Source organism: Chiroxiphia lanceolata, chromosome 2, assembly GCF_009829145.1.
Source record: "Chiroxiphia lanceolata isolate bChiLan1 chromosome 2, bChiLan1.pri, whole genome shotgun sequence".
Lineage (NCBI taxonomy): Eukaryota > Metazoa > Chordata > Aves > Passeriformes > Pipridae > Chiroxiphia > Chiroxiphia lanceolata.
In genome coordinates, this window is record NC_045638.1 from 108,558,733 (window position 1) to 108,585,392 (window position 26,660).

General features: G+C 38.2%; 1 protein-coding gene across 3 annotated transcripts in view; it reads right to left on the bottom strand.

Annotated features, from left to right (window-relative positions):
- The window catches only part of USP25 (ubiquitin specific peptidase 25), a 90,177-nt gene that overhangs the window by 5,468 nt on the left and 58,049 nt on the right, over nucleotides 1-26,660 (bottom strand). For 2 of the 3 annotated variants that reach the window (XM_032678826.1, XM_032678829.1), the window contains 13 exons: nucleotides 22,520-22,647; nucleotides 21,649-21,744; nucleotides 21,167-21,328; nucleotides 18,347-18,555; nucleotides 18,059-18,129; nucleotides 14,500-14,728; nucleotides 12,911-13,108; nucleotides 11,463-11,602; nucleotides 8,524-8,637; nucleotides 6,583-6,678; nucleotides 3,081-3,259; nucleotides 2,226-2,304; nucleotides 396-475 (listed from right to left, as the gene is read on the bottom strand). In XM_032678826.1, coding sequence (XP_032534717.1) covers nucleotides 396-475; nucleotides 2,226-2,304; nucleotides 3,081-3,259; nucleotides 6,583-6,678; nucleotides 8,524-8,637; nucleotides 11,463-11,602; nucleotides 12,911-13,108; nucleotides 14,500-14,728; nucleotides 18,059-18,129; nucleotides 18,347-18,555; nucleotides 21,167-21,328; nucleotides 21,649-21,744; nucleotides 22,520-22,647 — 1,781 coding nt within the window. The remainder of the gene's footprint in view (nucleotides 1-395; nucleotides 476-2,225; nucleotides 2,305-3,080; nucleotides 3,260-6,582; nucleotides 6,679-8,523; nucleotides 8,638-11,462; nucleotides 11,603-12,910; nucleotides 13,109-14,499; nucleotides 14,729-18,058; nucleotides 18,130-18,346; nucleotides 18,556-21,166; nucleotides 21,329-21,648; nucleotides 21,745-22,519; nucleotides 22,648-26,660) is intronic. The other variant, XM_032678827.1, reaches the window with a different exon arrangement.

Here is a 26,660-nt window from a genome sequence, read left to right on the forward strand (position 1 = left end):
AAAAAGGCAGGTAAGACAGGACTCGACTAAATGTGATTGCTGATGAAAGCAGATAAATGTACATGCACGTGTGGTGCCAGAGAAAGAAGATTTTTATGGCTGAGGGATACTCAGAGCACTTAAGATTAGGAGAGAAGGAACAATAAGGGAGCACATGAGGGGTGCTCTGAAAAGTACCCATGGCTTGGTAAGAGATTGGAAATGGAGATTAAGTATAAGATGTGGGAAGCTCTGAGGCAAATGCAAGACTGAAGACATTAATAGACTGAATAAATACTTAACTGAAATTAATAATACATTAAACATTTCTTAATTTAAAAAATAGCTTTACTTATCCATGTTACATTTTGCCTTTATATCACTCTACTACATTTGTGTTCCATGCAAACACTTACCTCTTTTTTTGGAAAAACTCCAATCCTACCATGAGAAACATGGTTGTTTCCCTGAAATGTCTGTAGTCTTGATGCCATCTCTGCATATAAGAAAGGGTAAACAGAATTTCATCCACACATATGAAATGTAATTTTTTTTCTTTTTTCCTTTTTTTTTTAAACACACCCCTCCTTCCACTTTTAGTGCTGAATACTCACAGAAAGTGCTAAGGACTCTTAGTAGGCTTGCATATGTGAAAAGTCCACCTGAATCCACCCTCCATCAATAAAAAGAAAATTCTTAAATATCTGAAACATTTCTAGATGAGATTATTCTTACAGAATGCATTATTATCTGAAAGGAACATCTTTGGAGAACCACAGTTATAATTTTATAAGATCGCTTTCTTTTCTTCCCTACACTACACTTAGTTATTTACTCAGGAATTGAGAAAGCTTAAATTTCAATAAAAGAATGACATTGAAAAAGCCTAAACACTTTACATGGGAAGTGCCAAAAAACCCAAATGCAACTCAGACTGTGGAGATGTTGGTACTGGAGCAGAACATTTATCTTACTGCCTCACCATTTATACAAAGTGACTCCTGGTCCACTTTATAGGTAAATGCTTTAAGTGAGAAAGGCACTTTTACTACAGCAGGTTAGATGCCAACTTTCAATTGTGCATTAAAGATAAAATAGGGGACAGCACACCACAGGACACAGCTTCTTACAGATTCAACAGAATTGAGTTTGAGAAAGGGCCCATAAAATGCCAACTCAAATATACAGGACTAATACTGACACAGTCTGTGGAGAAACCACCATCTGCCTCAGGAGTTAGAAAAGGGGCACATCTGCAGGGGAACAGAAGACACCCCTAACTCCCCACTCTTAAAGCCAAGTCTAGAATTGTTTATTCTCTCTGCGTAATGTCATTTTGAAAATGGTGAAATGTTGATCCCTGAACAGCCAAAAATATGAAACAGAAATGCCACTCTAAGGGCCCCTTCCCATCACAGGCTACAGAGGGCACACTGTAATATGGGAGTATCTATTGTAGGTCCTGGACACGTTAATGAGAAGTGACAAATATTTTTCATTTGGTTTGTGAGGGAATGATTACTCCCATAATCATCCTAAACAAGTTCTTTGGACCTAACAGCACAACAATGAGGTGTAAGTGGTGCACTGTTAAGAGGTCTTAATGAATATTATTACATAGAGTTGAAGCTGTTGCTGTAAAACCCGCTACAGGCTTAGCTTTAATTGTGAGATGAATTATTTTTGCAAATATAATCACTATTATTTAATGTCCGAGATTGGTTCTTACTTTCTCTCCAAGTTTTACACGGGAGGAAATATTAAGTGCATAAGCTGGTTATGTATGGTCTCAGCAAATAGAAGAATCTGCTGCTCACAAGAAAATGGGAATGGCCACAGAGACACCTGGAGGAAAAGCACAAATGTGGCTGTGCCTGCTACCCAGTTCTCAGGATGAGTGAGGCCGGGGTTAGACCACTCTCACTCCTTCACTGCCAGCTCTGTCTGCCTAGAGAAGCCAATTGGCTCTTACAGTGATAAACTACAAAATATTGTTACTGACATCAAGACACGTTAACGAACTAAGGACAGACTCCAACGTGACATTTATTTATGACTCAAATGTTGGAATTAGAGATGTGGAAAAACCAGCTTTAGACCAACAACAGCCTCTGGAGAGACAAATATCTTTCAATAACCAGTTTTAACTTCTCGGTGCAAGATAAGCGGAAATTTGTGAAGACAAAATTCTAAGCTGAATTTCACTTTCACCTTAAAACCTAATTTAAAGCATAAGAAATACTGACCTCATATTCCTCCATGTTTACTTCATCTGGCTTTATCATTTCAAGTTTGGCTTGAGCAACCTTCATTATGTTACGGCACCTTACAAAAAGCAAAAAGAAATCATGAAATAACACTGGAAATTCACAGAGGGTATTATCCATACCAGACAGCAGCTTCAAACAGTATGAGTACAGCCTTATGCAAACCAGTATGAAAATGCTACTCATTTTTATTATGCATGGTATAATCAGCAGGAGAGAGCACACTTTTGATGTAGGTGTGATGGAGGCCTGTGCTATTTAAAGAATTACTTGTTTTATTTTGCTAAATTGCCACATTGGTTAGTCTTTCTTTTAAAAGTTCAGATGGTTTGAAACACCCCAACATTTACTTTGCAGAAGTTTAGAAGATTATTCACTACACAGAAATCAGACTAATGTTTTCTAACTTGTAATTTGTCTATTTCTATAATTAAGTAGACAGAATTTTGAATGAAACAGAGACATTGTCTTGCTTTCAAGTCACTTGCTCACTTAGTTTGTAAGGCTTTGCTGTCTACTGGTGGCTTTCAGGGCAGTGAGGAAATGCACAGCGAAAGAAGGTACAGAGATCTATGTGCAAAATTATGAACAACGCTGAGTATTTCTCCTTATTTTACATGAATAGAAACACAACTTCTCACTTACTCTTTTTATAGAGATTTTTATAAAAGATATGTTTTACCCATAAACTTGTAAGCTATTCACTAGGAGGTAGAGCCAACTAAAGCCACCAGCCTTCCCTCTAATACAAGCACGAGCTGAACATGAAGGGGCGTCTCCACCCACCAGAGCACATTCGTGAGCACAGGAAATGAGACGTGTAGATCTTATTACCTTTCATCAAAGCTCAGATTGTGATCTCCAAACTGTTCCAGTAATGTTCTCTCAATTATCTTCTTTGGTGCCTGGTTTTGGATGAAGTAAACAATTGCATGACGCAGACGATAATCACATTCAGGTGGTGGATCTTCCTGGGCTAATTTTAGCAAACGCGTGTATTCCAATTTAATTGCCTACATAATTTGAAAAAAATAGACGTTATTCCTTCTGGCTTTTAACTCCAGCGTCACAAACACTAACAGGACAATTCACATCCTGTGGTACTTTGCCTATAAAATATCTTTTTAACAGTTCAATATTTCACCCTCCTAAGAAGTCCCAAACTATGTTTTTACAAAAGCAAACAAACAAAGAAACAAAAAAACCCAGACAAATTGTCAAGTTGCTCTTTCTTCTTCCAAATTACGCCTGTCAAAATCCTAGGTAAACCTTTACTTCAAAAGAAGTTCCAATCTTGTGCTATGTTTCCCTGAGAGATGATTTATCCAATCCTTAGAGATTTAAGTATTTACAATCCAAAGCTCATATAAGATTTCCAACACTTTACTTAAAGAAATTTCCTGAAGACTCATAATGTAAAAAAAGTACCTCTAATATATGGTTAAAATGCAAATGCATGAATAAAATAAATTCTACGGGAAGTTTAATGAACATGTATGATTTTGGAAACACTAAGTGAGAATGAGAGTGTCTCTTAACAAAGATCAAATTATAGGATTTATAAAGAAAATAATAACTCAATATGAGCAGTATTATATTATATAATACAAATATACATATATATTAGTATTATATATAGGGCAGGATGGAGACCTCACTGAATATTTTAGGCCAACTTTAGGAGTCATCAGAAGTGTTTACATTTCCAGATGTGCCATCACATTAGATTTTAATGAATATAATTTGTTCTGTTCATTAGATCTCATTCACTGAAACTATACAGCAGGAACAAAAACAACAAGAAAAATAATTAGAAAAACGGTGACAAATGTTAACACGTTCCATAATTTATCTCTCAAAACAGGGAGGTGATGAGATTGTTTGCTAACACATCAGCAAAGTTTCAATACAACATTGACACAAAATAAAGCTCCAAAGCAATCAGAAAAAACCCCAACCCTGTTCAATATTTCAAACTCCTTTATGTTGTAATACCTGGCAGTAGCAGGTAACTGTCAGAAATTTGGGCTCCCATCCTCTACTAGTACATATCTTGTTTCAGGACTAAGCAAGTGGGTAGGATAATAATCATACAGGCTTAAACACAGAGCATGTGGAGAACTTTAAAACTTAAGAGATTGTTCAGCATCAATATCTTTAAATACTCATATGCATTCCCATTAAAAAGGAAGTTTGGGAGAACATTATAAATGCCAAAAGCCACAGATAGAGTTTCTATTATCTAACATCACAAGTTCTACTATTGGAAAGCCAGCAAGGATAACAATTAAACCCTGTTTATTGAGGTAGGCCAGAAGCAAACAGAAATTGCTATTAAGACATTTTAATTTTTATATAATTACTGAGAAGTAGGGAAAAATGCAATGCAAAGCCTCTATTTTTATATTCATATTTTAAATAATATGGTATAATACAGGTTCAGAAACCCCTATGTACAATGAAAAAGTAACACTTTCTTTACACAAAATACAGGAAAAAGGGACGGTAGAAAAAAGTATCCCGGCAAACATTCTGCAAGGCCTGTAGATAAAGTTTAAAGGAAGATGACTGGAAGAGGTCATTGATCAAGAAATACCTGAATCTTAGTCATGTCTTAAGCCTGAGATCTACCTTGGCAGTTGACCCACATCAAAGAGGTTTGACCTGAGTTACACTAAAACAAAGATATACAAAACTCCCAAAATTTTCTGAAAACACTGATTTCATAAAAAACAATCACAAAGAAACACAGAGTATGACAGCATTGAAAGGTATAGAAGCTTTTACAATAAGCTTGTGGAGAAATGTGAGATTTCATCTGATAAATCTCAAAACCTGAATTTTGTTACTAAGTAGGACCAGTTCATCTGCATATGTTCATGCTAATTCATTCCTTGAAAATTAATCACGTTCCACCTCTTCTAAGCCATTGCAAACGTGATTCCATAGAAAATGAGTAAGGAAAGTTTTCTACTTTCCAACAATTTAGTGTCAAAACATTTTTTACCTCAAAGACAAATTCTGTCCCCATGAAGTACAAGTTTTTAAGCTTTCAAAGGTAAAGACTGAAAAACATTGCAACCGAGTACTGTCTTGATAACTCTGAAGCATTAAATATAATTTTATTTTGAACATTTTTGTTTTAAAACTATCAAAACACCCTCCATATTAAAAAAATAATTAAGTATAATCAAAAAAATTCTGGTAAGGAGTGATTTGATCAAATGAAGGTGGTTTTTTGAGCTTAAAAAAAAAATAAAAAAATACTGACATATTTTCATTCAGTAGTAAGTTTGAAAAATAAAACAAAAACCAACCAGCACTGAATCCCATACTAACCCCATTTCACTGAACAGAGGCTATAGCAGGTGTCTCTCCATTCCCTGAGGGCAGGCACAGTTAACAGAGACAACCCTCCAAACATATGTTATGGTCATAACCCCTCTTTAAGTATCCATTACAAACCCCCACACAAACAGACAAACAAACCAACCCACGAGATTTCAACTTCCTTACCAAGGGGTTGGAGAACCTTTTGGTGGCATTGGTAGGGTTTTTTTTTGTTTGGTTGGCTGTTGTTTGTTGGGGGGTTTGGGATTTTGACAGCTTCTTCTACATCATAACACTTAAGAAGAAAACAGGCTGCTACTCAGTAACAGGCAAGAAACTTCTTCCTCCTCTCCAGATCACATTTGAGAGGATTTTACATCATGTCAAAGTAATTCCCTTTCTAATACCCTGAAAAGACTACGAGCTAAAAGTGCTCAGAAGTTTGTGTATTTAAGAAAACTAACACATTTTTAAATCTGCCATCATTGTGAAGAGCAATAACCACAACAAGCCTAATGTCTAATTCCCAGTAATAAAAAATTTTATAATAAATAGCACTGACATCCATGCAGTTACACAAAAGAAAGTAATTTAGATTTTTTAAAAATCTTTTAAGGAGTATTAAACAAGAACATCTTTTTAAAGTAAACAACAAATGATTAAACACTAATTTCCCTGGGTGAAAAAACTGATGTCCCAAAAGTCAAGTTACTAAAAGGAGGGGAGGAGAATATATTCTTATTGATTACATATCTAGGTTTCATGTTACTATTATTTTCCTCACTACTATTATTAGAAAGCTAAAATGCAGAAAGGTATATAAGCTACTGAAATGAACAGGGCAAATATTTGTCTATTTTTCAAGGGAGAAATATCTAAATGGATGACTGATATAGACAAATACGTATAGATGCTAGAAAAGACTTAATATACATCAAAGGGTAGAGGGAATAGCATATCTAACAAGAAAAGTCAGAGGAGAAAAAGTTGAAAATGTTAGTTGTACCTTAAAGAACCCTGCTTCTGGCCCACACCTGTCATAAACATTCCTGGCTTTACCTATAGCCATGATAATACCTTGCATGTTCGGGGTCAGCATGACCTGCCACAAGGGATTTAAGGTAAAAGTTTTGAATGATTAATATTTTAATGACCAAATTCAATATGCTTTTTGTCTCATGCAAGATAAAAAGCGACTTAATGCATGCATATACTGAAATGCCACACTTCAATACAGATCAGGTGTGCATATTCTGCAAATCAAATCATGGCACGTGTATACAGTTTTACTGTAACAACATCAAAGGAATCTTATTAAAAAAAAAAAAAAATTGAAGAAAACTGTGTCAAAAAAGTTACATGGTCCAAACTTCCAAGGAAAGGAACATGCATCGTTCAGCATTAGTATCCAGCAGAAACTGCACACTGAATGAGTGCTACCCATGGCCAAAGAATTAAAAAAAAAAAAAAAAAGTTTCAGGTAGAAAAATCATCCAATCACACTACACTAAAACCACAGTAAACCACGCTTCCTGTATTTTATGCATATTTCAACATCAAAATCAGAGACTCATTCATTGCTACAAGTGCAATTGCTTCCTGAAGCATTTGCAGACAAATTCTTAAACATCAAATCCAAAACAATTAACGAACACAAAGCCAAACATAAGACACATATCTCACAGTTATTCACATCAGTTACATACAATTTGAGACATTTAGGTTACTCTGAAAAGCCTTTCTCCTTTGTTAACTGTGAGCAAAGAAAAACTCTCGCTCTCTCCTTGGTATAGTGGTACAGCAACTGGTACAGCAAGAAAAGATGAAGAATCTGAAACTCCCTGCAAGAGTTTCCCACACATAAAAACATTTTAAAAAAAAAGTGAACACACTAACAAAATGAACAGGGAAATTGGCAAGAAAGTTTTCCTCTAGAAAGACAATGGTATGAGGACAACAGTGAAAAAAATAAAAGGAAAAAAAACAAAAAAGCAGGTCACTAAATGAGGTTAAATCCTCATGTCTTTAAAGGTGGAGACTACACATCTGTGAGAAGCCAAACTCAGTGTGATGCTGTCAATTAAATAATTTTACTCCCCACCCCATAATCCCAGTTACAATTGATCACAATTCCAGGGCAGAATGACCTGAAATATCCATTTGCCTAGGGAAGCTAAAGCTCCCCAGAGCCCCTCAAGAACACACGCTCAGACACCTGATAATATGGGCTGCCCCAACACTAACCCCCACCAAAATATTCACAGAGTAGGCAGTGTCAAGGCAGGGCAGTTTAATGTTACTTTTTAGTGCTAAAATAGGGCAGCAAAAAATAATGTCTCTCAGGATAACAGCTGCCCTCTAGTTTATTCCTCAAGTAGTACCAGGTACACCCTGGCAACACCCTGGGCCTGACCTGTAAAAAAAGAAATTTTTTTTTTTTAAGCTTTGCAAGAGTCAGCTCCACCAGCCACATCAGTTTCAGGTTATTTCCACAGCTAATTTAATCCCCAAAGCCTTAAAAGCTTAACCTTGGCAAATAAGAGATCAGATCTGAACATTGGCTTTATTGGACTGACACAGAAGCACAAACATTAAGAACACCATTCACTGTCCTGTCACTTTTTAAATAATGGAGCGGTGTGCAGTCTATCACCAGCATTTTGAAGGTTACCTGGCCTAACACAAACATTCAACTTCCACAGCTGAAAAGACAAACACACCTCCAGTGTAAACAGTACCATGCAAAGCGTGCCCAATTAGAGTAGGTAGTGCTTTCCTTTCATATCTCATTACAAATTAATATATTGTTAAGATTACAAATCGCTAAGCATTTAGTTTTGCAGAAATCTGTTAAGTGTCACTATGTGCAAACATGCCAAAACTTCTCATCAGGCAGCAGAGGAAAGCACCGAGGAGGAGCGGTGCACACAACCGCAATCAAATGTACCTCATCGTCATAACCCCCCTCCTCTGACTCAATCACAAAAGTCCCTACATCAGGAATCGCCACCTCTACAACTCGCTGGTTAGGAGCTGGTGGAGCTGGGGCATTATCAGAGCTCTGCAGAAGAAAACCATTATCAGTATGTGTTTGGGGGGGAGGAAAAAAAAAAAGAGTAATAATCAGAAAATACAGAGAGATGCAAACTGACAGGCTGATCTACTACAGTGACGTGCACTGCTGAAATTCTGAAAAAATTAAGAAACTGAGAATATAAGTGATACTTTTAAGCAGTACATTTTGAAGTTAAGCCATAATTATTAAAAATATTTCATTCATTCTTTAATCACTAATTATATCTTTATAGGTTAGGATACCAGTATTGCAACTCTAACATCTGTTACAGATCTAAGGCAGTTGGCAAAGGATGAGTCTATGAACCACCACTCCTTATACATTTCACCCCAAAATTACTGAATGTATCACAGAATGGTTTGGGTTGGAAGGGACCTTAAAGATCATCTCATTCCAAGGATATCACCCACTAAATCAGGTTGCTGAGAGCCCCATCCAACCTGGTATTGAACAGGGCCAGGCCAGATACTTCATATCTGAAATACCTCTTGAATTCATACTAAAGGATGGAAACAAGCCAAAGGCTAACATTTCCTGATGCTCTGGGAAAAGACCACCCACCAACCAACTTCTAACAATCAAGATATTTTAAAAAATATTTAAAGGAACATTACATTCAAAAGGTTTATTTTTTAGAAGAGTAATCAAAAACTAAATCAGAGGAAGATTTTGCTAGTCACTGAAATTCTTGCTATGTTAAAATGAGTTTTAAACAACAATGGACAAAATCTCAGCTTCTATGGCCTATCACTGAATAATAGGCAGTTTACAACATCTGCAGAACTTAAACCTTGACTCTCATCTAAGCAATCACAGAGTGCCATGCTACTGCTGCAACTATAACAATAGTTTCATTTTTTAACAAAGATTCCAGAAATATATACAGTTATCTATTTACACCCAACACTGTATAAATACAAAGGAAAACTGTGCAATCAGAGGGCAGAAAAAAAAGGGCAGAAGGACAGAAAAGGGACAAAATGAACATGTGATGACTAACCTACAATCTTGTAGGTTACATATGCTGATGTTGGCTTTCCTTCTTTTAAAAATGGAGAAACAAAAAGAGGAAGAATGGAATATATGGCTGCATGTCTGAATGCATGTGGAAGTAGAATAATTAGAAAGCATGCTGATACACTGAGAAGAAAGCACAATTTTACTAAGTGAAATTTGGGTATACAGAGAGCAGCTTTTAAACATTAACACAGCACCTTCAGATTAGCGAGAAATTTGCTTTAGATTATAACAGTTGAAGTACAGTTGTTTCTAAATAAAAGAGTTTGCATGGTTTGGCTTTTTTTCATTTATATTTTTCAAGAACCATCCATCTTGCTGCAGGGAAAAGACTGGAGTAATACAACCTGCATCTGCCTCATCAAGCCTATCGTGGTGTTCCCATGTGGTTCCTCAACCACAGCTTTGTGAAGCCCTAAGGCTGACCACTGTGCAAGGTGTCATTATCCTGAACTAAAACACTTGATCCATGGAATAAGTCTGTAAGATTCTTTCACATCCCACTGGGATGGATGCCCACAAACCCTAGAAAAGGACAGCATTATGAAAGACATTTTATCATGGGCTTGGTAATTGCATAGCTACCCCTTCAGCTGGAGGTAAATCATATTAAACAGGCTCCCACCAAGCTGTTCTGGGTTCTGAGAACTCAAAAAAAAAAAAAATAAAAAAAAAATCAGAGATACAGTAGCCTAAAGCATTAGTGGCAGAGCATCTTTTCATCAAGGGTTAGATCAGTTTCCCTGTTAACTCTGATTTCAGTTCAGCAGAGAAAGTGTGTTTCCCTGCTTTCCTGACACCACGGGAGAGAGGAGTGGAAAACACAGCAGGTCAACAAGTTGTCAACAATTTTCAAAGGCTTTAAGAGGACTTCCTGCTGGCCCCAGAGATATCTATGGCTAGATCTGCTGCTGTTTAATGAGGGTTCATACCTGAACCATCTGCTTCAAATTCTGCAGAGATCTAAACTGTTCATATCTCTAGTGGTCACTAGGGGTGCCTAAGGAAACTATAGTCTACACTTCTTATGTCTTATCCTTATGGATACAGTTTCAAGACAGATGCATGTATTGTTTTAATGACCCTTGGTTTTGTGGCCATCTACTTATAGAGAAGCAAAAAAAATAATTGCTAGAAGAAAAAACTGTTAAATACTAGTTTCATTAATAACCCATAAAATAGTTAATGTCCCATTCCTCTTAGTATTTTTTGTATGAAGTGAAAACAGAATCACCCAACACTAATTCTTATATAAAGTTAATATATGCATCCTATGAACCACAAAAAGTAATTTTCATCAAGTTGTGAATCTGCATAAAGCTATGGGATATTGTTGAAAAAACCCTTATTTTTGAAAGCTGCATTAGCTGCCACAGGTCTTTCAAGGGAACTCAATTTTAATCTTATATTTCACAGACAAAAGCCTCAATGTCTAAAGGAGTATTTTTCAAGTCTTTTACACACACTGTCAATATTTTCTCCTCAAAAATACATGAACCATCTAATATTTTTAGAGGACTGTGGGCACAAACGTCTGATTTTAATTTGAACAATACGCTGTACTCTTGACAAGCTCTTAAATCCCATAGAGAACTTGTATTTAGTATTTCTTTTTCGTCCCACATTCATTACTGTTGTACACACTTTCTGAATGGACTTCAGTCTGGACAATTCCTGAAGAAAAACCAATTTCAGTTCAAAGTTTCCAGACACACACCCTTTAATCAGCTTTAATCATTTCCATTTGCAAAATAAAAGCAAAAGAAGTATTTCAAGCTTCAAAATATCCTCACCGTATCCATTATAGCTTCTGGACCTCTATCTTCTTGTTCAGCTAAAGCTTTATTGATTGCTTGTACAGAATCTTCTTTTAAGTGCTTTGAAATATCAGTTCTTGATGGCTGCTCTAAATATTCTGGTTCTCCTGCTTGAACTTAGTGACAGAAATAAGATAACAATTTTGTGTGTTAACATCAGTATGAATTTTGAATTGATTAGTTTTTATCTGGATCACTGTCTCACAGATAAGGTAACCACACAGAAAATGCAGGGTAGGTCACACAGTTCACAAGTTCAACTTTACAGCAGTCTGTGTCTCATGTAGTTTTGAACACTTCCCTATAAATGGATCCCTGATTTTATATTAGTAACAATAGACCCATCCTGTCTATAAACCCATTAAGGCTCTTGAGTGAGGGGTGTTCATCAGTTGATTATCAGGGATGACCAAGAACAAAGAGGAGATTCTACTTGAACTTTCTGTGGGATACAGACTCAATATATGGAATGACCAACAGCCACTTGAGTGGCAGATGTATTTTTACTTTGCAAAATAATAAACACAATATGTTCATCTGCCTTAAGGGATATCTCAAAATCTCTTCCACTTGGGGGCAATAAATTGATTAGCATAAATATTGTCTTATATTCCTTACATGACGAAACCAAATTTTGTCAGGCAAATAAAACATTCATTTTGGACTTTCCATTACTAACAAAAGAACAAAAACAAAGTGTTTGTGAACTCAAAACATACAGAAGATGAAGTAGCTCTCCGCAGAGTTCACAAAACAAGCGATGTCATTAAATCACTGCACTTGCTACATTCAGTTTGCAGTCACAGATAGTTATGAGAAATACATGCTCAGTCTTAACAACTCCAATGAAGCGATGAAAACATCTGGACAGCAGCCTCACTACAAATCACTGGCCTCACTGTTGCTGGTCAGAGTCTTTTCCATAATTTTAATGTCCTTGGTTTTACACAGTAAAATCGTAAGTGGGCTCTGCTATTGCTAAAGCTACTCAATGCACCACACCAAATAAATTATTCTTCTCTTTGTATCTAAATTCTGTCTTAATTTAAAATGAGAACATAAGTCTTGTACTCAATCATGCTGAATATGCACCACTTACAGACTAACAAATTCTCAAAACAGACTGGTGAGACCCGTTAAAAATTAATAATTACTTGTCTTAAAAGGCCAGAGTTTATATGGAAAAAAAAATAAAGCTAAGGATAACCGGGAGGGAAAAGGCAGATGAACCAACACTTTTTTTTTTAAATAAAAAATGAAATGCAAAAAAATCCCAGACTGAGCTTCAAGTACAGTTACTCTGGCCAAGTGAACAGTTGTAATTCATGATTACAAAAATTCTGTTGTTAAGCTGTAAAACAATATATACAAAACCCAGTCATTTTTGGTCCTCGTCCTTTCACAAACAGGTAGAAGCAGCTAACCTGGAGCAGGTGAGGGTGCTGGTGCCCTGGGTATCTGAGATAACAACTTCTCCTGCTGTGCTTTCTGAGCAAGTTCCGCATCCCACTCTTCAAGTTCTTTTTCAAAACGTTTATTGTCTTCCTTGACATAATCCCTTAGATCAGAAGGTAGTGTGTCCATTCCAACAAGCATTTGCCCCGTTTCTTTGTTAAACTCCTCTGCAGTAACATGAAATATAAGTTTCAGAAAAAGAAAGAATAGGGAAAACAAAGTATGTTCAACAGATTTCCTCAAGTGAATTACTGAAAATGTACAGTGTAACACCAAAACCCCCAAACTATATTACTTCTAACTGGTTTTACTATCTGTTGGGCACTCCTCTACTACTGAGACATACTGAGACTGCTCCTGTGATCTTTGGATTTTACATTCTTGGGCACTATCAGATCACTGACACTTTGAAAGATAAGCCTTTTGGGCCATCTTGGGCCAAGATAAGCCTGATTGTGAACATTTAGAAAAAAAAGTCACGAAACCCCCACCATCCCTCGACTGCATTACAGCCACACAGAGATGGACACAACTAAACTTCCCAAGGGAAAAGAGGAAGGAGAGTGGGCCTATAGGGATTTGGAAAGTCAACTGATAGGAACACTAGCTGCACTGAGTAACCTTCCCTTTTGTTTGGAGAATGGTGTCTGCAGGGGTATCCCAGACCCGGGAGATCCATCAGCTGTAACTGTCCCACAGTGAGCAGCCCTCAGACTTAATTGGAGTGGCAGAGCAGCCTACAGGGCCCACAGACCTCATGGCTGCAAGTCCACTACCAATCTGGCAATCTAGGAATGTCATGGTTAATATCAGTTCTCCTATACAAACTGCACAAATAAGCACTCAAGCCTTCTGCCCTATGAAAAGACAGGAGCATGAAAATTTTCCCCAACCTATTATTGCATCTGTGGACATTTTCACAGTCAGCTCCCTGGCTACCATTATTATAAAATTCGTGCTAATGGGATCTTTGTCCCCTCTTCAAACACTTCCATACAAGGCCTTGTAGTTGCATATTACTACATGTCCTGAAAAAAAATTTCCCAATCCATGTATTGCTCAGGTTTAATGTGTAGTTGGTAGGGGCTAAGTTATTTACATTTCAATTTACTGCATAAGTTTTCAAGTTTCCGTGTTCCAGTAGAGTGCATCAGAGCTCTGAAGCTTAGGCAAAAAAAAAAAAAAAAAAAAAAGCAGCTACATGAGGATTTTAATGTAAAATGCTCATTTATCTATTTCCATGTTTCTGTTCTAATGAGATAACCCCTTAAGAATTCTGAGCATGCAATCACTTGGCTAAAATGTTTGCAAATTAGAAAACATATAGTTTATTTTAATCTCCTAATAATACTGAAACACTGGCATTATCTTTATTAATCTAAAAGTTGAAGAGCAATTGTTCTACCTACAAAAATAATCTAACAGTTATGAGCAGAAATAAAACTTTCAATAATTATTAAAAACATTTCAAAAATCTGGAAATCCATGTGAGAGAAGCTCACTTTATCAATGTATTTAGCTATTCTACACCATACAGAACCCATATTGATAACATTACCTTGTATCAAGTATTGTTCCTTATCATTGATATACATTAAACAATATGCACTGGCATTCCTGTAACCACCAAAGGAGTCCCGTTCCAACTCTTCCCAAGTTGACTTTGTCACAGAAATGTCATTGTATTTCATCCATCTGTTCTGATGGTGGTCATAAATATACGCCCAGTAGTGTCCTGCATTCGCTTGACCCTCATGAACTAGTACAGCATGCAACCTATAAGGAACCTTAAAAAAAGAAAATAGAGAAAAACCCAAATGTCAAACTCTCTTTGCCAGCAGTTAGTTCCTAATGTATGCCAGCAATAATAGCTACATTAAATAAAAATAACGAAAATAAAGTTAAACAGAATCAAAACAACACAGAGGAAACACAAACAAGTAAAACTAGCAAACCACTAAGCATAAGGACATTGAACTATGTTACTTACCACTAGTAGTTACAGGAGATCATAAAAACATTAGTGAGTAGCATAAATGTCTACTCGGCTGTCTTTACTGCCAGACACCTTCTTTTCTTAATTCCCTAATATTCCTACCTACCTTGTACAAAAAACCCTCAAATATGTCAGCCTTGACTGTCTGTGATTTGCTCCAGCTCTGACCTGGTAAACTGTCAAAAAGTCTGGAAACGCACATGCAAATTCAAAGTAATAAACTCTGTTCTTTCTGTGTGCCATTAAGAGAGTTTATTAAAGGAATATCTGAGAGTTGAATACTTCTGTTACCTAAAGGTAAAATTACTACAGTAAAATAGGAATACAGCTGTTTTCTGGTATTGTAAATGTATCAGTAAACGCACTGCCACGTAAAACCATGGAACACCTGAAGATGTTCTCTCCTCCTCCTGAGGCAAAGAAGGAAGATACCAGTTTCTAGGAATGATGTAAAAAGTATTCCAGGTTATGTCTGTTCTATCTAAGTAGTTGGGAAACTAAAGGAGATAGAGAAAAGCAGAATGAACGAGTGCTTCCTTACTTACAAGTCCTTTAAAATCATCTTAGTGATTGACTCATTTTAACCTGCTGAAACAGCACATGCAATACACAAGAGAAAACTGCACAGTGTGCCTGAATGACAACAGCTCAGCTGGCATGAAAAACCCCAAACTATCTTTTACTGGTGTCACAGTCTGGACTGAGAATAGTCTATTTAACATAAGGTGTACTAAGTATTTGTTGCAAATATCATTTGAGTACCTCAATAATCAGTAACGATAAATACTCCTTGAAGTCACTTTTAACCTGATCATTCTGTTCCATGCTATATGCAAGGGCTGGAGATTTTGCAAACCCCCTTGAACTGTAAAGCTGACTGACTGCACAGCAGTTGGAATCAAACAGCCTGTCATTCCAGAGGTCAAACTGCACTCTAAATCTCCCAAACACAAGAAGTGTACACAGAAGAAATCCTGGCAAGTCCTTAAATCTAAATGCTCTGGGGGTTTTAACATCTGTTATTAAACCAGTGTGAAAGCCTTCTTAAAATGATTGCAAGCCCATGTATGTGCGCAAAAATATATGCAGATCCTGATTTTTAAAAAAATCAAGTTCTCTATAGACTTCAACAAAATAAAATTCCTCACCCAGAAATCAGGCACTAAAAATCCCAGGTGAATTTAAAACATTTTACTTAAAACCACGCTAACTGGGTCAGCTTGAGGGCCCCTAACATTTCCCTCCAGCTCTGGAGAACCAGCTGCCCACACTGAGCTTCCAGGAAGGTTGCCCACAAAGGTCTGTGACCAGTGTACAGGTGAGTTCAGTGCTGACAGAGGTCTCTTGTGATAAGCCATTGTATCAACAGTAATTAATAGTACAGAACATTAAGCTTCTTAGCTTACACTTAGTACTCATGAAACAGGAATGGAGTTTCACCAACCCACCTCTCACTACAGAATAGATATGTCAAAGCTGCTGTATCCAAGATAAACTCCCACAGGAAAAGCTGTTCTGTCATCTCCCCACAGCAAATTCATGGAAGGGGAGAAATAATTAAATAAGAAGCTGATGAACCATTGATTCAGGAGAACAAGACAAAATAAAAATTTCAGGAATGTATTTCATATGAAAACTTGACAGAGGTTTTAAGATGACTGTAGTTTTCCTTAGACTCAAAAGAGGTCACAAGGAGAAGATGAAGAGCTTTTCAGATAGTTCATACAAGCACTAGGAAGTATCCTGCAAATATAATATGTTTGTCTTAAAAATTTGTCTAGTTTTATGGGCCTAGAACATGACTTACAAGTGAAAAGCTTTCAGTCCTGCAACTGTATCATGCAGAGGAAAACATCAATACTGTGAAACTTACCCCAGAGAATAGAGCAATACCCAGCTATCAAATCACCCAGAGGTAGAGATAGGCAAGGAAAAGGGGATTGTGTGCACCTGCCTCCTTCCTATTGTGCCAAAACACCCACGGGACAAAACCAGCTGAGCTGCATAAGGGCAACAACCTTTGCTTCCAGCCTGTGATTTCAGATGGGTCCTTTTTCTTTTGTAATGATAGCTGACTACTACCTTTGCCATCCAGAGGTATTTCCTCCTATAACACCTAAGCCAACACAAGTACACTATTTGGATACAGTGTTACCAAATTACTTAATTTTACTGTTGGATGACACGTAACCTTCTTGTTATAACACAAGAATTAAGGAAAAAAAAAGAAAAGTGCCTGCAAGTAGCAAGCTTAAAGAAAGTCATCAGGGCAAGTCTGCCTGAAATCCTTAACATCAGAGCTCAGCTGCCAGGAAATATTACAAGCCATGTACAAAATGAAAACATACCTCAAGGAAAACTGTAAGCTGAACAGATCTTACTTGGAACGAAAATAGTTCTTTTTACTAACAGAAAGTAACAGAGGAAGTAATCCTTAACCTTAAAACCTGTCAGAGTGAGAGAACATGAGTATGTGAACATAAGAAATGGCAGAGGAGCCACAACTCCGTAGTAAAGCATTCTAAAAACACTGTTCAGATTACACAACATGAGAATTTCCTAAAGGGCAGCTTAGACTAATAATCAAGGTTGTGACTGATACTAAATCCAAACAGTGTTTTAAAAATCCAGCAATAGCAAAATGACAACAAAACCACTGATGTGCATTAATAACTACAAATCACAATCAGGAGCCTGAATTCTCAAATATTGGCATAAAAGTTGCAATACCCAAAGACACTCACTAAGCAGCAAAGCATAAAAAGAATAGTTTCTTGTATCTAATGTTTTGCCACCTTAATGCCACAAGATTACCTAGCAATATGGTCAAATCAGGGCAAAAAAAAACTTATGGCATGAATCTGCATTCAAGTAAAAAAAAAATGGATCAGAGATGGAACAAATTTTGGCTTTTCATCACAAATTGCTTAAACTTAAGCATGTCACCTGTAAAATATTGTAATGCTGTCTTCCATCTGACTGTGCACAACTAAAGTGTTTGCAAAGTCTCGAAGCCCTATGTAATCATAGTATACTTGCTCTATTTTCAAGCATCTAAGAAGTTTCAAAAAGTGACAAAAAGGATCTATTTTCAGTTATCTCATGCTGAAACTGTACTTACTTGGACCATTGTTTTGTCAGAGTACATCAATTCAATTGTCCGGTGTATTCTAGATATACTTTCTTGTAAATCTGAAAGAGAAAAAGAACCTCTTTTCCATAAGGCTGCATAATTGCACGTGACTACATCTTTATTTTATGTCACTAAAAGCCAAACACGGATATGTTTCAATGTGGTGCGTATCGATCTACCCACATGCCAAACAATAAACATTCTTGGATGAAAAATTTCCCCTTCTTGCACAAATGTTTTCCGACAGCAAGTGCATTCCCCAGCTCGTGGCATTACCTCTAGTGTCATTCTCTACTTCAGTCCTCCAGCGATGCAAACAGCCTTCCAGGACAGACAGCTCCTCCTCGGTGATGTGTCTCGGTGCCGGATGCATCGGCAGATCAGGAGGAATTCGTGATTGCGTGAATGGTTTATGTATTACTGATCTTTGTACAGGAGATGTGCTTGGAACATCTGAAGAGGAAGGCCCCTGCTGCTCTATTGTGCTGCATTCATTCAAAACATGAAATACAAAAATTGAATCATCACGTGCACAAACAAAAAGCTACAGCACAAAAATAAGCTTTTCCTCTGAAAACAGAAATTTTAAAGGAAATGTTTTCCTACAATGCAATCCAGGAAAGGTACCTACAATATCAATATGGAATTAGTGTGTAAATTCTGAAAACTTTGTGGTGCACTACATGTTAGCAAAACAACAACAGCCATTACCAAACATAAAGGAACGAGATTTAGATTGGTAAAGCCATAGTTTGCTTCATTTGAAATGCTACTAAAACACTTTCAAATCACACCATACACGTAATCACTGTGGTTTGAAACATTTACTGCCAAATGGCAGAGAGAAAAATCACAGCAGCTTGTCTTATGGTCCACTGACCATAAAATCCAATAAACACAAGTTCTCTGTTGAATAACTTCTTCGTGTGTCCTATGCCTAGCAGACATTCTTTTTCTGATCACCTACCTACAACTCATGGTAACTGAACAACAACAATGAAGGGACCTCTGATATTTATGGTACACTGGGAATTTAATACCAACCCATCTAAATTTGTTCCAAACAACTCAAACTGCAGAGCAGCCATCTTAGGAGAACTCTACAAGAGCAGCAGAATAATAAAAATTAAAACCTGTTACAGATTTTTCTCTTCTCATCAACGAGACCACTTATATATAATTACACTGCATAACAGGAATCTGAAGATCTTTCTTGCAAGTCACTGAATTTTTACTTTGTATACAGCATCGTGATACAGCCTGAGGAACCTGGATTCTTCAGTAGTTTACAAAGTTCTGAGAACTTTAAGAGCTGAAAATGTCACTCCATATAACATGCTGTGGTGTTTCTACAGATTGACAAAAAAAGTCACAAGACTGACATTTTTACAGAACAAACTTCCTACATAGGAGTTTGAACAAAGTATATTACTTTTGATATTGTATTTCAGGCAAGCAATGGTAACTTTTAGAAGTTTGTCTTCTCTTATCAAGTCATCGTCATTTCTACAGTACAACATTTGAAGTCTTTTTGAAGTCTTTTTAAATACATGTACTTAATTTCCTTGTACTACACAGTTAACCAGAACCCAAACCCCTACTTTCCAAATGTAATATAAAAAGCTATGTTATAAACTGTTAGTGTCCACCTAACGAAAGTTATACTCTATCATAGAATCATCTAGTTTGGAAAAGACCACTAAGACCATCAAATCCAACCATTAGCCCAGCACCTGCCACCTCCACCAGTAAACCATGTCGCTGAGTGCCACATAAACAGGCCTTTTAAATACCTCCAGGGATGGTGATTCCACCATTTCCCTGGGCAACCTGTTTCAGTGCTTGACAACCCTTTCCATGAAGAAATTTTTTCCTAATATCCAACCTAAACCTCCCTTGGTACAACTTGAGGCCATTTCCTTCTGTCCTATCGCTTGTCACATGGGAGAAGAGCCTGACCCCCATCTGGCTACAACCTCCTTTCAGGTGGTTGTAGAGAGCAATTAGGTCCCCCCGAGCCTCCTTTTTTCCAGGCTAAACACCCCCAGCTCCCTCAGGAGCTCCTCATCAGACTTGTGCTCCAGACCCTTCCCCAGGCTCTGCTGTCCTTCTCTGGACTCACTCCAGCACCTCAATGTCTTACTTGCAGTGAGGGCCCCAAAACTGAACACAGGATTTGAGGTGCAGCCTCACCAGTGCCCAGTGCAGGGGGATGGTCCTGCTGGCCACACTATTTCTATACAGCTCAGGATGCCTTTGGCCTTCTTGCCCACCTGGGCACACGCTGGATCATGTTCAGCTGCTACTGATCAGCACCCCCAAGGCCTTTTCTGCCCAGCAGCTTTCCAGCCACACTTCCCCCAGCCTGTAGCACTGCAGGGGGTTGCTGTGACCCAAGTGCAGAACCCGGCACCTGGCCTTGCTGAACCTCATATAATTGTCCTCAGCCCATGGATCCAGCCTGATCCCTCTGCAGAATCTTCCTGTGCTCCAGCAGATTCAACACTCCCACCCAAACTGGTGTCATCTGCAAACTGAGGGTGCACCCGATCCCCAATACTGAGTTCCTAGCTTAAATAATGAGAAAACCAACATTATTGAACCTTTATCTCCCTGATACTTTAGCTACTCCGTATTAAAAAAAGTCAGACTGTTAGGTTCCTGACTAACTTGGTGAGAAGTGTAAATTGCAAAGCAGAAAAGGAGCTTAACTCCCAGGCAGAAATTAACAGATAAATTGTACACCAGCAGCACAAATAAACTGCCCAGTTCTTAAACAATACTCCTAGGAAGCAGCGACTTCCCCAGGTACTGTGTCTATTCGGAATTGTAGGTGGAATTGGGCTTTGTTTGAAAATGGAAATTCCCCACCCAGAGACATTTTTATAAGCGCATGAGACAGCCGCTCACATTATTAACATTTCGGTTTATCTATTTAAGTCTGCTGTGCTGAAAAGCACTTCTGGGAAAAGAGCAGAGATTTTTACGCTAATACCCCTTAGGAGTTGCCTAGTTTTATTCACCCGGTGAACGAGGCAGCTAAACTTCCTGCCTCTCTCTCCAAGGCTGGTTTGCAGTGGCAGAGCAAACCCTTACCTGGGTGAGGTCTGGGCTGGCACCGTGCCGCTCGCAGGGGCACTTGCACCCAGGTCATCGACGGGAGACGTGCACACCGGCTTGCTGGAGGCGAACTCCAAGGCGTACTGCAGGACATCTACCAAGGGGAATCGTTTAGGACCAGAACCATAGCTTAAATATCTGTTAACCATAAAACGTATTAATGCCATGACTCACATATACACCAAAAAAAAAAAAAAAAAGAAAAAAAAAGAAAGAAAAAAGAAAGAAAAAAAAGATATTTTTTTTTTCTGATTGACTGCAATTAAATAAAGCAAGCCTTTCCTAGCATGTTTCAGGCATCAGAATTACAATGCTTATACACAATTTACAAGGAAAAGAGTAAAAGAAAAGAGATACAGAAAGGAAATCTAGAGGAAATAACTACACAAAGTCTGTAGTTAAGAGTTATTCTATGTAGCCTATAATACTATTTGCATTTACACAGTTATCTATAGTACCGTTCTAATCTCTGTTGTAAAACTGTGAGGTACTCTTTGAGTCTCTTGATTTCATCTCGTTTAATTCTTGTTATTTCTCTGTTTCTGTGCATATACCTGTAAAACATGAAATTTAGAAAGAAGTGTCAGCCCGCAGTAACCCAACACTGGAACTGAGGTCTGTACCCACCAGTCATAATCACTAATGCTTAGTGCTAATAAAAACTCACATGCTCTAGAACCTACAATATATTCAGCACTAAAACAGAACGGAGACAAAAATAAACCATTAAACCTTCCCTTCCACAACTTTCAGAAGCTGCTTTTCTCCCTGGTGTCAAAAGCTCTGCTCATACCATGCAGGACAAACATGTATTAGAAAGCTGCTATTAGATTCTGAAGTGGTTTACGTAGCAGCCACATACCAGTACTCCTGTTTCATTATTTAGGTTCCTAAATAGCATTCAGCAGCTACCTGAAAGGCATCCTGGTATTTCACCTCTACACATCAACAGCATTGCACTGATGCCCAGGATACTCTTCAAACCATGCAGACTATCTGGAACACCATGAAATAGCTGACGTGTCATCCTCTTTACCAAATGGACCCATAAATAGTGTGATTTTTCAGAGTATTTTGCCTGTGTACACAGCTACCTAGCAATAAATGGAAGTGGAAGAAGGTTTTTCACAGAAAACAGCAGTATATATTAAATTGTTATCTATGCTTACTTTCTGAAAAAGATGAAACCCATGAAAACTCTAACTTGTATAGCTAGAACAGAAATTTACTGTGATTTACGTGAGCATAAGATACATCATCAACTTTAACAAACTCATGAGATTTAATTTATATTCATACTGGGATTTTGTTGATAATATTATACTGTACCTGTCTAGATATAAAATTGGAGGAAATTCTAATTTGTTGTGTATCTTCTCTGGTCTCCCCAAAGCCTGATTAAACTCAAATCTCGACAGCTCAAAAGTTAAGACAGGAGGAAGCTCCGTGAACCAGTGCTAGACAAAAGAAAAACAGAAAACCCCACAATTAATGCCTTCCAATAGCAGTCATTTAATTTAGTAATAATTGTACAATACCTGCAGACCGACAGCTGTGGGAGAAATTGGTTTTAGAAGGTGGGTCAGCATAAGCTTTGCAAAGCTCCCATCTTTCCCCTTCACTGTAAACACAGACCAATTGTTGCCCATGCTGCATCACAGCTTTTCAACTCATCTACTGCTGTCTGTGTTAAAGCAGAGGAGGCAGGAAGGTTTCTTTAACAAAATCAGCCCACACTCGAACCTACCTGCCTTGCCAACTGTCCTGTTCTCTTTTAACTCTCCCATAACATTGAAAGGGTTGTTTACACTGTATCAAGTGCTCTTCCTGCTAGTCCCCTCAGGCTCATGTTCCTGACCCTTTCATTCACCTGATATCACTCAAAGTTTCTCCTCTGAAGCAGGATCATCAAGTGCTCTGCACTGTGCCAGACAAGAGCTCTCAGCAGCATAAAACTGATATTTTTCTTGAAATTTCCTCTACACTAACAGCCTAAAATTTCAGCTCATGTCTCTAATCACTGCTAATCACTGCTATCATCACCTTATCCCTGTTCTCTTCCAGTACTCAGTAGAGGTCTATCCCTAGTCCTCATTTCTTTCTTTACATACATTATTTCTCAACTACAACACAAATCCAGCTCCAGTTCCAGCATTTTTTTCCTCTCCATTATAAAACATAACAACTATGGTCTATCCATTTAATAAGTTTTGGATGTCTAACCATCAACTCAAGCTTCCCTGACAGCTGCAGACGCTATTGCCATATATTTCTGACATCAATGCCATAGCCCAGATGTGGCATTTGACTCAGGGCTCACTTCAAGTTCTCTTATCCAGCCAAATGTCTTGAATAGTCTTTTCGTACAATACCTCACAGACAGCCTTTTCCTCCTGTGCTCATGGATAAAATTTGTGTCCAGGTTCTCATCACTCCACATCTGAGTGCAAGGTTTCCTCTCTTCTCCCCTTGTCTGGCCTTAGTGCAGATAACCTTGTCACACTAACAGATTCCCAGGATGTTGCTGAATTTTCCTAGTTCATTGCCTGTTTACACACAAAGTGAGCTGCCTTCCATTTTCTTGCCTACAAAGGCTCCAATAACCACCTTCTCAGTTTTAACAGACAATCATGACTTCTCTCTTGCAACAACTTCACATAGCAGTAAATTTCAATGTTTAAGTCAGCAAAGACACAGCATAACCCTTCCCCTTAAAACCCTTTCATTGCAAGGCCCCCAAACCACTTAATGATGACTAAGTTGCTGATGTGCTTAATTTCATCAACAATGATGCTGACAAACATTCTCTCATTTTCCTCACACTTGTAACTCCCAAGTATGTGCATTGACCTCCATCTTCTCTTGAAAGAGGATTTAAGTTCCTCAGGACAGGGATTTTTTTTGTTGTTGTTCATATATTAGCTTGCCTGCTGACAACCCCACTCCATAGCTGAGGCTTTTAGGCATTGTGATAATAAGAGTAAAAATAATAATGATAATAATAGTGAATGAGCAGCTAAATACCCCACTAGAGGCAACAGTGGGAATAAGAAAAAAAACCAGAATGATCTTTTATGTTATGTGACTATCACAATAATGTTCTCTTTAGACTTTGATACCAGCTCAGAGGAATGCCACTTTAAGTCTTTGTTCAGCTGAGACAGACTCTGTTAAAACTACAAAAAACTGAGCTTCGTTTAGCACTTCCAAACCTTCCAGTGCAGTGTAACAATGCAGGACTAGGGAAGTGATTCTGCCCCTATACTCAGCACTGGTGAGGCTGCACCTTGAGTGCCGTGTCCAGTTCTGGGCCCCTCAATTTAGGAAAGATACTGAGGTGCTGGAGCAGGTCGAGAGAAGAGCAACAAGGCTGGTGAAGGGACTGGAGCACAAGTCCTATGAGGAGAGGCTGAGGGAGCTGGGGTTGTTCAGCCTGGAGAAGAGGAGGCTCAGGGGAGTCCTCATCACTCTTGACAACTCCCTGACAGGAGGCTGTAGCCAGGTGGGAGTTGGTCTCTTCTCCCAGGCAACCAGCAACAGGACAAGAGGACAGAGTCTTAAGCTGCACCAGGGAAGGTTTAGCTTGGACATTAGGAAGAAGTTCTTCACAGAAAGAGTGATTCCAATGAATGGACTGCCTAGGGAAGTGGTAGAGTCACCGTCCCTGGACGTGTCTAAGGAAAGACTGGGTGTGGCACTAAGTGCCATGGTCTAGTTGACAGGGTGGTGTTCAGTCATAGTTTGGACTCGATCTCAAGGTCTTTTCCAACCTAGTTGGTTCTGTGATCTTTGAGGCATCATATTTAAACATAACTACTAAAAGCAGCAACATCACTATAAATTACTTCAGGGAAACTTAATCAATTTACTTAGCCCTCATAATGCAGTAATATTTCTTGGTTTTTCACCATGGCCAATCTGTCATATGATTTTCACTTCAATTTCCACATGCTAAGAAGCCAAGCTGATTAAAACCCTGACAATTTCATAGAACCCAAAGCTTAACAGCCTAGACCTGTACATAACTATCCTTCTGTTCCCCACAATTTCCCAACATTACAGGTTAAAAACCCCTCAAAAACAAAACAAACAGAAGAACCACCAAAAACCACACAGACTCAAATCTCACATTTCCAGCCAAGTATTTATAACAGAACTAACATTTTTTTATGCATGAATACACACAGGTTTTAACTGGAAGACAGTTTCAGTCCAGAAGACGAACAATCCTGTTCTTGTAGTAAATACATACAAGATTTCACCTAGAATGAAGAAACCAAACTTTGTATTGTACCAAGGAATTTATGAGATTTTGTTTTTTTCCAGTTATGTTGCAGGAAGCATGATCATTGTAAAAGGGATGCTCTAAAACATTTGTTGCAAAACACAAAGTTGGAACTAGAACTTTAGATTGGAGGATGATTTCAGTGTGTGTCACTAGGCTTCATAATTAAACCTTATGTGTATGTTGATATGATTAAATGAAGCTAAGTTACATTACTTCCAAAGACTGACATCAAGGAAGAAATTACACCTTTTTACTTAAGTAGAAGAAACCTCCTAAGACTTCACATCTTTAAAATAACTGCGGTAAAACATGAACAGACGTGTAAAGAGGAAGTTCAGCCCCCAAAGGCAACAGGGATTCCCATTTTTCCATATCAATAACCCACAGGTTATTAGAGAGAGCTCTGCCAGAGAAAACTGCCAGGCACACATATGAATGCCAGTAAGAGGGGATGTTTCAGAGTACACCCTCCTGGTTCTACAACCACAAACTACCTCTTTTCCTAACCTGTGATTTCTGCACAAGAAATCTCATTCATCAACTCATCTCAATATCATACACTGCATACCCCACTGCTTAGTGGGGCTCTGTCTGAATCCCTTCACCCACGCTTCCAGCACGTTCTGGCATTTGGCAGCCTCCTGCTCTAATGAGCTCTTCTGGAACAGGAGGAACAGCAGCCCACAGAGTAAGTATTGTCAAGTATTGTCTGTCCAACACTGCAAGCAAAGCGGAGAATTGCCCCCTGTAGGTATCAAAGAAGAGGACACATGGACATGGCAGTAGAAAGAGGAGAAGGGAAGAAGGCTAAGGTGCTGAGCAATTACATGACAGAGGCACAGAGGAACAACAGGAATGCTGTGCAGCAATGGCAAGGGCACAGCTCACAGCTGCTGTTCACAACATGGCCCAGAGCAGCAAGTCAGCCAGAGCAGTGCTCAGGTACCACAGGACATCTAAGCCATGACCTCTCATGGAGATCAAATATCAGCAACAGGCACGAACCAGCCTGTGTCAAATCACCACTGTAAGTGCTTAGTTGTGCCAGCTTTTAATAAGCATGAACTTCCTATCTTAAGAAACATGCAAAACCATTATATTCTGGATACCCCAAAGAGATACAAACCCCCCAAATTAACATTATGCCAGACATCAGGACCTGCACAGCAGCAGGTCAGATAA